This window comes from Herpailurus yagouaroundi, unplaced genomic scaffold (genome assembly GCF_014898765.1).
Source record: "Herpailurus yagouaroundi ecotype Mexico unplaced genomic scaffold, PumYag 159, whole genome shotgun sequence".
Taxonomy (NCBI): domain Eukaryota; kingdom Metazoa; phylum Chordata; class Mammalia; order Carnivora; family Felidae; genus Herpailurus; species Herpailurus yagouaroundi.
Window position 1 is genome coordinate 64,253,184 of NW_024412400.1, and position 12,427 is coordinate 64,265,610.

The 12,427-nt window shown below is 42.0% G+C and overlaps 1 protein-coding gene across 10 annotated transcripts in view; it reads right to left on the reverse strand.

Annotated features, from left to right (window-relative positions):
- The window catches only part of TNIK (TRAF2 and NCK interacting kinase), a 399,001-nt gene that overhangs the window by 22,551 nt on the left and 364,023 nt on the right, over nucleotides 1-12,427 (reverse strand). For all 10 annotated transcript variants that reach the window (XM_040480745.1, XM_040480740.1, XM_040480737.1 and 7 more), the window contains 2 exons: nucleotides 5,591-5,720; nucleotides 122-286 (listed from right to left, as the gene is read on the reverse strand). In XM_040480745.1, coding sequence (XP_040336679.1) covers nucleotides 122-286; nucleotides 5,591-5,720 — 295 coding nt within the window. The remainder of the gene's footprint in view (nucleotides 1-121; nucleotides 287-5,590; nucleotides 5,721-12,427) is intronic.

Genomic DNA, 12,427 nt, shown 5'->3' on the forward strand with positions numbered 1-12,427 from the left:
AGCAACCGAACCAACACATCTCAGGGAGCTTACAAAGCCTTATTCCTGAAGACAGCAGGGTTTTGACACCCCCTGCACCCCCAGGAGAACAGAGCCGTCACGCCTGTTGCCCAGCACCTACCTCAGTTCCGGACTCCATCTCCTGCGGATGGGTGGAGACGCGTCCCAGGCCCTCGGTTGGTGTCCCGGCCGGGGAATGGCTCTGCTGCACCAGGTCTGGGAGGTTGATGTGGCCGGCAAAGCCATTGCTGTCACTGTGGCCAGACCGCTTCTTCTCTCCAGACGTCTGAGGGGGCACAACACATGGGGAGCATCAGAGAGGGATTAGAGAGGGAGGGTGAAGGCCACCGAGTGGTGTCACCCCTCACACAGCACAGGCACAGTCCCCAAACGGACCTGCTGGGGTGTGCGGAAGATAACACTTACATTTATATTTTACTAAGAAAATAAAAAAGAAGTTAAACTTTGTTCACGCTTAGTATATGGACTGACCCTGCGGCCTTTTGCTTCTGCATGAGGGCAGTCAGGGTCACACAGGAAGTGGGAGTTCCCATGGGAAGGCAGGTGGAGGGGCTGAGCTCCTGAGGTCTGCATTTGCACAGTTCTCCCCTGCAGTATTTGTGTGTGTGTGTGTGCCTGTGGGTGCACCGTTGACTGGATTTGCAGGTATATTACCAGGTTACAATGATGCGAACCTCGAAGACACATACATGACCTAAAATACTGCTGAAACACAGAGGCTGGGATGAGATAATACTAATAACCCACATACCATGTACGCCAAGAAAACGCAGAGATGCCATCTGCCCAGATCATAGGGCTCTTTGTCAGTCATGAGGTCAAAACAATGATTAATTCACCAGATCGGGCAGGAGTTACAAAAAAAATGTACTGAAATAAACCACAGATTATTTGAAGCTACAGGTGTGTGTCTGCTACTGAATCTGAATACTGAATCTCTTACAAGCAAGTATGGTGCCTTGCAGTAAAAAACGGAAGTCGTCATGACTAACAAGGAATAGTCAGTAACAGTATTTGAACTATTTTGTATAGCATCCCTTTTTAACGTCTTTTCAAGGTATTTTGTAATATATATATAATATGAGAAGTAGGACAAATGCATGAGTTATAAATAAATACACTGCAATTAAGTGGCATGCTCTCAAATTTTTACTACTGATAGGATTGTATGACCTAACAAGTTTGGAAACCACTGCTCTGCGAAACAAAGCCTCCTCTCAAAGATCCCAGGGAAGAAATACAGGATTAATAGACAGTTCTGCTTCCTAAAAGCCAGTAGCCACACTGCAGGCCTGGGCAGTATTGTGCTTTCTGATTTAACATTTATGTGACTAGCTCACTGAGGTTTCTTAGAGCAGATCTGATGAAGCAATGATTCCCTTCTTTGCCTTTTCTTTCTTTCATCCATTTACCCAGCATTCCTGAGTGACTACTAAGTGTGAGGCATTTTGTTGAACATGGAGGGATTGGCCAGGATCAAGGCAGGTAGACATACTCCCTGCCTTCCCTGGGGCTGGCTGGCTTGGGCTCACTGGCCTGGCTTCCCCCTTCCAGAGCCTGTCCTTGTCTTACAAATACCACTCTGCACCTGCTTCTGGCTAGAAGTGAAAGGAGGCAATTTTGGGGGGAGATGAAACAGATTCCCAAGTTCCTGAAGGGGTGCATGTAACGGATGTTACCGGGGAGCTTAAGAAATAACTGTAAAGCTGCGGTTCCCTCTATTTCTTGGCAACATGCTCCTGGCCTGCAAGCTGCCCAGGAGAGGGGCATTTTCTGGATTCATTTTGTCCACACAGTCTTCATGCATCCACAGCTTGCACTAGTGCCTGTTCTCAGGATCGAACGTTTTGTCTTCTCAATGACATTTACAGGGTCCAGTCCTAATTTATCTCACTGTCTCCTATTTTATGTGCACTGGGCAGCTTTTCCTTTCTTCTAAGTTCTGTTCAAATACTGAAAGGCTTTTTAACATTTCCCCCCAATCTCCCAGTAGCATAAATCACACATGGCCTCTTTACAGTTTTACGGCCTCTCTATTCTATCCCCAGCATTCTGCCTCGAGCCAAAAGCTGAGGCAGATGCACTGGTTATCAAAGACCTGAAGAGGCTAACGAGGGAAACGGCTCAGACAGTGAGAAGCTTGAAGGAATCCAGTGGTGACCGACCCCTGAATCTCCCCACTCTGAGTCATCGGCCTTTTGTCCATTCAACCAGCTCCTTTGAATTAAATACCTTCTGTGTACCAGGCACTTTGCTAGGAATACAGAGATAAATGAACAACAGCCTGGCCCTCCAGGACCTCCGTAACAGAGCCCAACAATTTCTACAGTCTTCACGCCCTCACCGTTCCCATGGGGGTGGGCACTAAGATTTCCCTGAGTAACAACTTGTGCCTGGGACCATGCCCAACCTTTAGGTATGGTATTCCCCCCAGTCCTTCAAATACCACCACGGGCCAGCTCCCATTATCCTCACTTTACACATGGAAAAACTGCAGTGCAGAGAAGTCAGCTGACTTGCTCCGAGTGACACAGGTTGTAAGTGCTGAAATCAGGGGCTGTCTGTTGGGAGAGCCCAGATGCTCTGGGCTGCTGCCATGATAGGTGGCTCTGCTCTCGGCCGTAGCTGATTGGAGCTCGAGTGGACGCCTGTTTTAAGTGGATTCTTTTTCCTATCACTTCCCATTACCAGCTGGTCAGTAGGAAAGGTGCTATGGACAGAGGCCCATGGAGTCCCAAGAGAGGCTTCAAGGAGTAAAGGAAGGCTGAATCAGACCCACGGGGATCTGCTGGGTGAAGAATGGGCAACAGGGGAAGTTGGGAAGGGAGAATAGCTCTTCTGACAGATGGGTCCCTATAGACGATGTGGTAGATGACAGCTGGTGTGGTTTGTTCTAGAACTAGAGTAGGGAAAGGTCCTCTGGGACCATAGGTTAGGGGGAGGTAGAACCAGAGGGCCAGGGTGTGCATTGATAGGGCAAATTTGTGTGTCTTGGCAGGACTGTGGGCAGTAGAGCCAGTATTTTCCTCTAGAACCATCTTGTCCACTCCCATGAGAATGCTGTCTTGAGTGAGTTCTCTTTGATGTTCATCTTGGGGAACTGAACTATAGCACCCTATAAACTAAGCTCTATTATGAGTTTTCATTTTATTTTCTTATTTTTTTGTCAAGGGCATACTTTTATTTGCATTTGCCTTTGTGATACCTGTACTTTTAATGATTCCAACTCAAGGTTGTTATGTTAAAAGCCCACCTTTGGAAAAGGTGGCATTTAGAAACTGAGGGACAAAAAGGTTTTGGGGCCCTTATTATATCAAATTCATAGAAGACACTGGTGAGTGCTATTTTCAAAGTGACTGGCTGTGGTCACAGAATACTGGGGTGCTTTAAATAACACAGAGCCATTTGGATATGTCTGGCAACTCAACTGAAAATGCGCCTCCCAATATCCTCTTCAAGGTACTGACTTTGTCATAACGACTCTAGCAAATTATAAACTGCGTTAGAAAGCAGAGTCAGAGAGTCACTCACTCAGAACATTTCCCCTCAGGTTTTCCAAGCAGCAAGTTAGAATGACAGCAGCCTTCTATACTGCCATCAGAATTATCCATTCACCACATTGGGAGATTTATATACCAGCACTACACAATGTCAGCTTGTGCGGCCAAGTCCATTTCTTATTTCAGGCTCACAGGATAGGGCTCTTCAAAGCCTACTTCAAAGATTCGGCAGGGCCATATCATGAAATTCTAGCAAGTTGCTTTGTGAACTACTTTTCCAGTTACTGACCTTCTGCCAATTATTACTTCAAAGGCCTTATTCATCTCAAAACTACACTTCCTTTCTTTCCTGGGAGAGCAAAGCCTGCTATTATGGTTTCCCAAACTATCCTGGCTGTAGAATGACAGATGATATGCATTGTTTCAGAGGCAAGAGTAGGAAGGGATAACAAGTAAAAGGAGAGTGAAATGAAATAAATTACAGTTGACCCTTGAACACATAGGGGTTAGGGGCATGGTCCCCCAGTGCAGTTGAAAATCTGAGTAGAGGGGCGCCTGGGTGGCTCAGTCGGTTAAGTGTCTGACTCTGGGCTGACGGCTCAGAGCCTGGAGCCTGCTTCCAATTCTGTGTCTCCCTCTCTCTCTGACCCTCCCCCGTTCATGCTCTGTCTGTCTCAAAAATAAATAAACGTTAATAAAAAAAATTAAAAAAAAAAAAAAGAAAATCTGAGTAGAACTTCTTACTCCCCAAAAGCTTAACTACTAATAGCCCACTGTTGACTGGAAGCCTTATCAATAACATAAACAGTCGATTCACACATATTTTGTGTATGTATTATACACTATGTTTTTATAATAAAATAAGCTAGAGAAAAGAAAATGTTATTAAGAAAATCATAAGGAGGAGAAAATAGATTTATAGTATTGGACTGTGTTCAAAAAAACCCACATATAAGTGGATTCACACAGTTCACACTCGTGTTGTTTGGGTCATCTTATGAGTCATACGCTATTATTTACGAAATTTTATAGAGGATAACACAGACCCGGGGGGGACATCAAGTAATTCTTGCCCAATGTTACCAGCTATTGTTTTCCTTCCAAGCAGAGACTTGTCAAATTTACGTGGTGATGATGAAGTGTGAAAGAAGAGAAGACAAATTCTGATTTGTCAAGGCCCTTCTGGCTGGCACAGATGCAGTGAGGAAGTGCATGTGAAGCGAGCACATGCCTCCCACTCAAATGAAGTGATGTTCCTCGAGTTTAAACACACAAAATCAGGAGTACCTGGGTGGCTCAGTCGGTTAAGGGTCTGACTTGGTTTCGGTTCAGGCCATGATCTCATGGTTTGTGAGTCTGAGCCCTACGTCGGGCTCCACGCTGAATGTGGAGCTTGCCTGGGATTCTCTCTCTCCCCCTCTCTGCCCCTCCCCCACTCGCTTTCTCTCTCTCTCTCTCTCTCTCTCTCTCTCAATAAGTAAATGAGCTTAAAAAAATAAAAATACAGATAAAAAACCAAAATCACCCAAAGCAATAGGTACGTTTTTAAGTAGATCTGCATATTTCTTTTTTTTTTTTTTAAATAAAAATAGCTCAATAGCCTTTTAATGTTGGTTTAATCAGATAAGATGATATCACCGTTTCTTGGAACTTCTAACCATTTTCTATACATACAACCCACAAGGATAAAGCCATGGGGAAAAGAGGCATAACAAGGTCTCAGATGCTACTGAGTGAAGCCATGCATTCCCGTTTCGCTGCCGTAGGAAACATCTGGGTTTGCCAGTTTTATATCCTCAAGCTCAAATTCTATACTCTGATTTGCATAGCTCCTACTGAAGAATTCGGACTAATGTAATTAAGTCACACTGCGGAAGCTTAGAAGGATACAGGAAAGAAGGCGGTGGACAACTGAAATCACTCAGCCATTTAGAAGCGCGTGTTTCTTCTGGTTGCCCACCCCCATTCACTATGCTGAAAATACACGCTGCCAGCATTCTCTGCGAAAGCTCTGATATAAATACCAGTGAAGGAAGCACTTCCTCTTCACAGTTTTTATACCAACTTACCTCTCTTATCATCAAGGTTCCTTCTCTTGAAATACTGCTGCCGAAAGTGTCTGCGTGAGAAGTCTCCAGCCCGTGCGAGCCGACCATTCCCACATTGTACTGCTCGGTGCTCCCGGGGGCTCCTGTTGGTCTGAGATGGGAAGGAACGGTATTAACAGCAATGTGTGCTTAGGGAATGCCTGTTTCCTGTTTATGTTAATTTTTCAAATTGGGGTAAAATATATGCAACTTAAAATTCACCCATTTTAACCATTTCTAAGGGTACATACAGTCAGTGGCCTTAAGTACGTTGTATTTAATTTTTAATGTGGTGCTGATGCCTGAACAGGTGTCCTGCTTCTGCAGCATCCTCTCTCGACCTATTCTTCATGCAGCAGTCCTAGAGAGCAAGCTTCAGACTGTCCAAGGAAAAAAACACTGCCGTCGATGTCAGAGCCCCTCGCAGGCTCTGCAAGGCCTCCAAGCCTTCTCTACTCCTTCTCTGACCAGCAGGCACCCTGACCTGCGCTTTGCTCATGCTGTTGCCTCTGCTGGAAAACTCTCTCCCACTCTGGCTCTTGGCTGGTTGCCTCTCTTAAGTAGCAATATTTCATCTTAAGTGATACTTTCCTTGAGAAAGTATCTTACCACCTAGGTTTTATCTCACCAACCCCTCTTTTTTCTTTCTCTTCATCCTTTGTCTTATTGGTTCTTATCACAATTTATGATTCTTTCTCTTTTTGAGTCTCTTGGAACTTTCTCTGCCTGTCTCAATAGAACATACGCTTATGAGGGCAGTCTTGTCTCTGTTCATTACTGTATACCTAGCGTAGAGCTGGGCACAGAGTAGGAGTGCAACATACATTCACTTGATAAATGGGTTTTACACTATTTATGGAGAAGAAATATCAATTAAGGGCATTCTGGCTTACTAGGACATCCATTAGGCAGGCTGTTTAAAAACATGCAGCACTTTTTAAAACCTCTGTAATTGCTCCACACTGTGGTATATCTATTTTTAGTTTGTTTCTTGTTCTTGTGTTTAATATCTAACGGAGAAGGTAACAGGACCTTCACATACACCCCGAGAGCAGAGACTCACATTTTCTATGTGCCCCGTAACACAGACCACAACATCAAGGGAAAACGAGAACCAGGTAGGTGATGTGATTTGTCTACAGGATTTTAGTTTCCATGCGATCCTCATTGATACCCTGTATCAGCAGCTGCCTCTTTTTTAAAGTGGGTTTATCAAAAATAAAAAAGGTATCAAGGCTTCTCTCATGAAATATATTAATTGTATCTTTTACTATTTTTTTTTCCTCTTAACTGTTTCTTATGTATTTGAAAAAGACATTTCTGGTCTCTTGGATCCTATCAAAGTCCAAGTACTTGATGAAATACTCAATTCAAGAAAGAAGAAACATGACAGACTTATGACATCTCTGGGACAGAGAAAGCATATGTTAAGGATCCAAACAAAGAGGTGATAAGATGGGAAAGGGAGTCCAGACCAAAGAAAAGTGCATAGCAAGATGCTTACTTCAAAACTACTAAACTGGAACAGTGGATTGAATGAATCTAAAGATGAGTTAGAACTGATGTATTTGGGAAGAAAAAGAAGCAATATTTCATTCTCAGAAAGAAGCCATTTATAGAGATCCAGAGACATGGAATAAGAAACTGCTGCAATGAATGCCTGACATATTGCTAGACTGGCAAATCAGAATAGTTCTCAAAACTATGATATCTTCACTCATTTATTTGAAATTTTATTTTACCTTGTGTGTGTGTGTGTGTGTGTGTGTGTGTGTGTGTATGTGGCATATATATGGAATGTAAGGCAGCTAAATATATATATTTATATATTATATATATTTATATATAATAATATTTATATATTATATATTACGTATATAATACATACAATATATTATATTATATATTTATATATTTTATATATTTATATATGTATATGTACGTGTGTGTGTGTATATATATATATATATATATATATACACACACACACATATATATATGTATATATATTTAGCTGACTTACATTCTTGTTTGGGACAAGATGGTGTGATACAAATAAGTCCATAAATGGAGCATTTATCAAAAGCTAAAGCCTTCTGGGAAGGGAGGCACTTTCCTTCTTTGTCACTCAGACATCCTTGGCCACTGTCAGAAGTGTAGGTACACTGATGGTGACCACCGCCAGGCTGACACTGTCCAACTGAGTTTCCTTTCACCATTAAAGTTCATGGGAGTGAGAAGATCAAAGATATTTCGGCCCCACTTATTTTTTTCACCCTGATGATGTTTGATTCCCCCCAGTTTCATCAGAAACATGTCAATATGAGTGAAATTTTCATAAGAAAGGTATTTTCTAGAGTTAATTCCATTAAGACAGTTCCTTGATTAATTTCCCATATATCTCAGCTAAAACCTTCCTCAATTTATTTATTTTCAGTATTGTTTTACTAAAATTATCATCATAGGTTCCAATTCTTCCCTATGTAAATTTTATGACAAAGATTTAATCAGCCAATCAAGATGTTTATCCCTGTCATCTTTCAAAGGCTTCTGTGGTCACTACTTCTACCAAGTCCAATTTGTTTGTATTAGTTTTAAAGGTGTAAATTGTATTAAGAAGGTTTGGTTCATCTGCCAAATTTTAGTCAGTAGCAAGTTTTACAGTGTAGAGTGTTAGCCACTTCAGTTTTACCTCCTGCATATTTTTAGTGAGATTATCTTTTTTCTGGGTTAATTTTTATACTTAAATTTTTATGAATCAGAACTGCTTCATCTCTGATAAACTTTTATGGTGAACAGTTCAGGCTGTTTTGAGTTTTTAAAAATATTACTTCTACTAGTAATATTCCTTATATTGAATAAAAGATAATAATCTGTATTTCTCCCTTGGCCAATTTTATCTAGAATGGTGAGCAATTTCTCTTAGTAAGATTAAGGTTGTCTAAGGATTGGTCTGTTATATTCTGAATCTTTTGTACATTCTGGATACCTTGTTTTAATTGACCACACCATTAATTTTTCTGTTATCAATAGCGGCTTTTGATTATGGAAAATTCCTACAAACTTCTGCATGTTCTGAATGACTTTTCTACGGAATTCTTTTTTTTTTTTTAATTTTTGAGTTTATTTATTTAAGTAATCTCTACACCCAGTGTAGGGCTTGAGCTCACAACCTTGAGATCAAGGGTTGCATGCTATTGCAACTGAGCCAGCCAGATGCCCCAGAATTCTTTAAAAAAAATTTTTTTTCAACGTTTATTTATTTTTGGGACAGAGAGAGACAGAGCATGAACGGGGGAGGGGCAGAGAGAGAGGGAGACACAGAATTGGAAACAGGCTCCAGGCTCTGAGCCATCAGCCCAGAGCCTGACGTGGGGCTTGAACTCCCGGACCGCGAGATCGTGACCTGGCTGAAGTCGGACGCTTAACCGACTGCGCCACCCAGGCGCCCCCCAGAATTCTTTTTAAAAGGCATAGTGACCGCAGCAATTTCTTACTTGACACATCTCCAAAGGCAAGGGAATTAAAAGCAGAAATGAACTATTGGGACCTCATCAAGATAAAAAGCTTCTGCACTGCAAAGGAAACAATCAACACAACTAAAAGGCAACCGATGGAATGGGAAAAGATATTTGCAAATGACATATCGGACAAAGGGCTAGTATCCAAAATCTATAGAGAACTCACCAAACTCCACACCTGAAAAACAAATAATCCAGTGAAGAAATGGTCAGAAGACATGAATAGACACTTCTCTAAAGAAGACATCCAGATGGCCAACAGGCACATGAAAAGATGCTCAATGTTGCTCCTCATCAGGGAAATAAAATCAAAACCACACTCAGATATCACCTCACGCCAGTCAGAGTGGCTAAAATGAACAAATCAGGAGACTATAGATGCTGGCGAGGATGTGGAGAAATGGGAACCCTCTTACACTGTTGGGGGGAATGTAAACTGGTTCAGCCGCTCTGGAAAACAGTGTGGAGGTTCCACAAAAAATTAAAAACAGATCTACCCTATGACCCAGCCATAGCACTGCTAGGAATTTACCCAAAGGATATAGGAGTGCTGAGGCATAGGGGCACTTGTACCCCGATGTTTATAGCAGCGCTTTCAACAATAGGCAAATTATGGAAAGAGCCTAAATGTCCATCCTGATGAATGGATAAAGAAATTGTGGTTTATATACACAATGGAATACTACTTGGCAATGAGAAAGAATGAAATATGGCCTTTTGTAGCAACGTGGATGGAACTGGAGAGTGTTATGCTAAGTGAAATAAGTCATACAGAGAAAGACAGATACCATATGTTTTCACTCTTACGCGGATCCTGAGAAACTTTCAGAAGACCATGGGGGAGGGGAAGGGGAAAAAAAAGTTACAGAGAGGGAAGGAGGGAAACCATAAGAGACTCTTAAAAACTGACAATAGGGGCGCCTGGGTGGCGCAGTCGGTTAAGCGTCCGACTTCAGCCAGGTCACGATCTCGCGGTCCGGGAGTTCGAGCTCCGCGTCGGGCTCTGGGCTGATGGCTCAGAGCCTGGAGCCTGTTTCCGATTCTGTGTCTCCCTCTCTCTCTGCCCCTCCCCCGTTCATGCTCTGTCTCTCTCTGTCCCAAAAATAAATAAACGTTGAAAAAAAAATTAAAAAAACAAAAAAACAAAAAAACTGAGAATAAACTGAGGGTTGATGGGGGGTGGGAGGGAGGGGAAAGTGGGTGATGGGCATTGAGGAGGGCATCTATTGGGATGAGCACTGGTTATTGTATGGAAGCCAATTTGACAATAAATTTCATATTAAAAAATGATCCATAGCATATTAGGAAATAAAAATGGATTATGGAGTAAAAAAAAACAAAACAAAATAATAAAAACCAAAAAACAAAACAAAACAAAAAAGGCATAGTGAGTGCCTTCCTCCACATACTACAACTCTTCAAACTGTTGCTCTCTATACTTGACTTCAAGCATCTCAAGGAAACTCAAGTCATTTCTTAGCTCTCAAGTACAATGATTGCTCTTCAATACTTTGAGCGTTTGGCCTCTTGTCTGTCTACTATGACTGACCCTCCAGTCCATCCTTCTCTGCTCCCCTGACCATGTCACTCTTCTGCTTTCAATTTATAAGAGTTCCCAATTAACCATAAGATAAAACTGTGGCTTACAAGCCTTCCTGTATCTGGTCCTTGTGTATTTCTCTAGCCTCACGGTTTCAACGAAACCTACCTTCTATTTCTAACTCTAACAACATATGATTTCTAGCAGTTTCCTGCACACATCATGCTACCAACACCCTTGGGCAACTTTAGTCTATCTTCTGTCCATGAATGGTTCCCTTACATTCCCTGCCTCCCTCTAGGTATTCCATCCTTTACACTGCAGTTCGGGCACTCTCAAACCCCACCTCAGCCCCACTGGGATGGTTCAGTAGGTGGCTCTCCATTCTGCTTCCACAGTATACCCTGTTCACTTCTAACCATGCACTCAATGCAGGGTCCTGCAGTTATCATATCTCAGTAATGTTGGTATCTTCAGTGCCAAGCACTGTGCCTGGCATGCAGGTGAGATCCAGTGAATGTTTTATAAGTCCACAAAGGCTTTGTTTAATAACCCCAGTAAACATTTCATTCAAGTTTATTATCCAAATATACCTCTTTTGTGAAGTGATGAACAGTCAGCTATGAGAAGAATTATTACCATGCTTAAATTGTCCTGAATACCTAATGTTGAATTTTGTCTTTTTAAAATTGACAAAATAACTTTAGCATTGGGTTCACTTTATATACAGGATGTGCCAAAAACAATTTTATTATAATTGCTATTAGAGGAAAATGAAAAAATTTGTTCAGCTATGTCACAGAACTTTATAGCATGAAGAGTGAACTTTGATGTATGCAAATTAAAAAAAAATCATTTAGGAGGTTGGAGGATCTAAGGAAAGAATGTAGACTGTGAAGAGAGAGAGAGAGAGAGAGAGAGAGAGAGAGAGAGCGAGCGCTACGGAGCATGGGCAGGGGAGGAGCAGAGAGTGAGACACAGAATCCAAAGCAGGTTCCATGCTCCGAGCTGTCAGCAGAAAGCCTGATGCGGGGCTGAAACCTACAAACTGTGAAATCATGACCTGAGCTGAAGTTGGATGCTTAACTTACTGAGCCACCCAGGTGCCCCACAAATGTATTTTAAAAACGTGAGTGGGAGATGGAAAAAGGTTGACCCAAGTAACTCTGGAAATAAATGGAGTCCCCTAAGATTAAAGGTAAAAGAAGCAGCTTGTAAGCACCGTACTCTGACTGATAAAGTTGTTTCCCATAGGTATACTGGTTAACCATTCTGATCCTGCTCTACATGTGTACTGGAAATGAACAACTAAGCAAGAATTGGCAGATTGTGACAGCCAGGTTTCCCGCTGTTGGAGTGGAAATTGACAGGTAAGGAAGAAGGGGCTAGAAGGATCCATGTGGTAATGAATCAGAGTTGGAGATATCAGGATAAACTTTTATTTAATGTAGACACAGATGGATATATATAGAAATATTTATAGATATGTGCACATAATGGGTTAATATACACAATATATATTTCCTTGCTCTGTCAGTTGAGAGGGCCTAAAAGAACTGACTCACTAGTAGCAATGAGCACACCTAGTGCCCAAATCTTGGTTCTAGTATCAGTTTTTAATAAAGGGAATCAAGGCTTCTAGGAGGAACGGGTGATTCCAGGACTAGAACGGGAAATACATGAGGTAAGCCTGGAACATCTTGTAGTGTCAGAAAGTAAAGAAGTGCTTGGTGGGGGGTAGGTCAGCCACAGGCATAC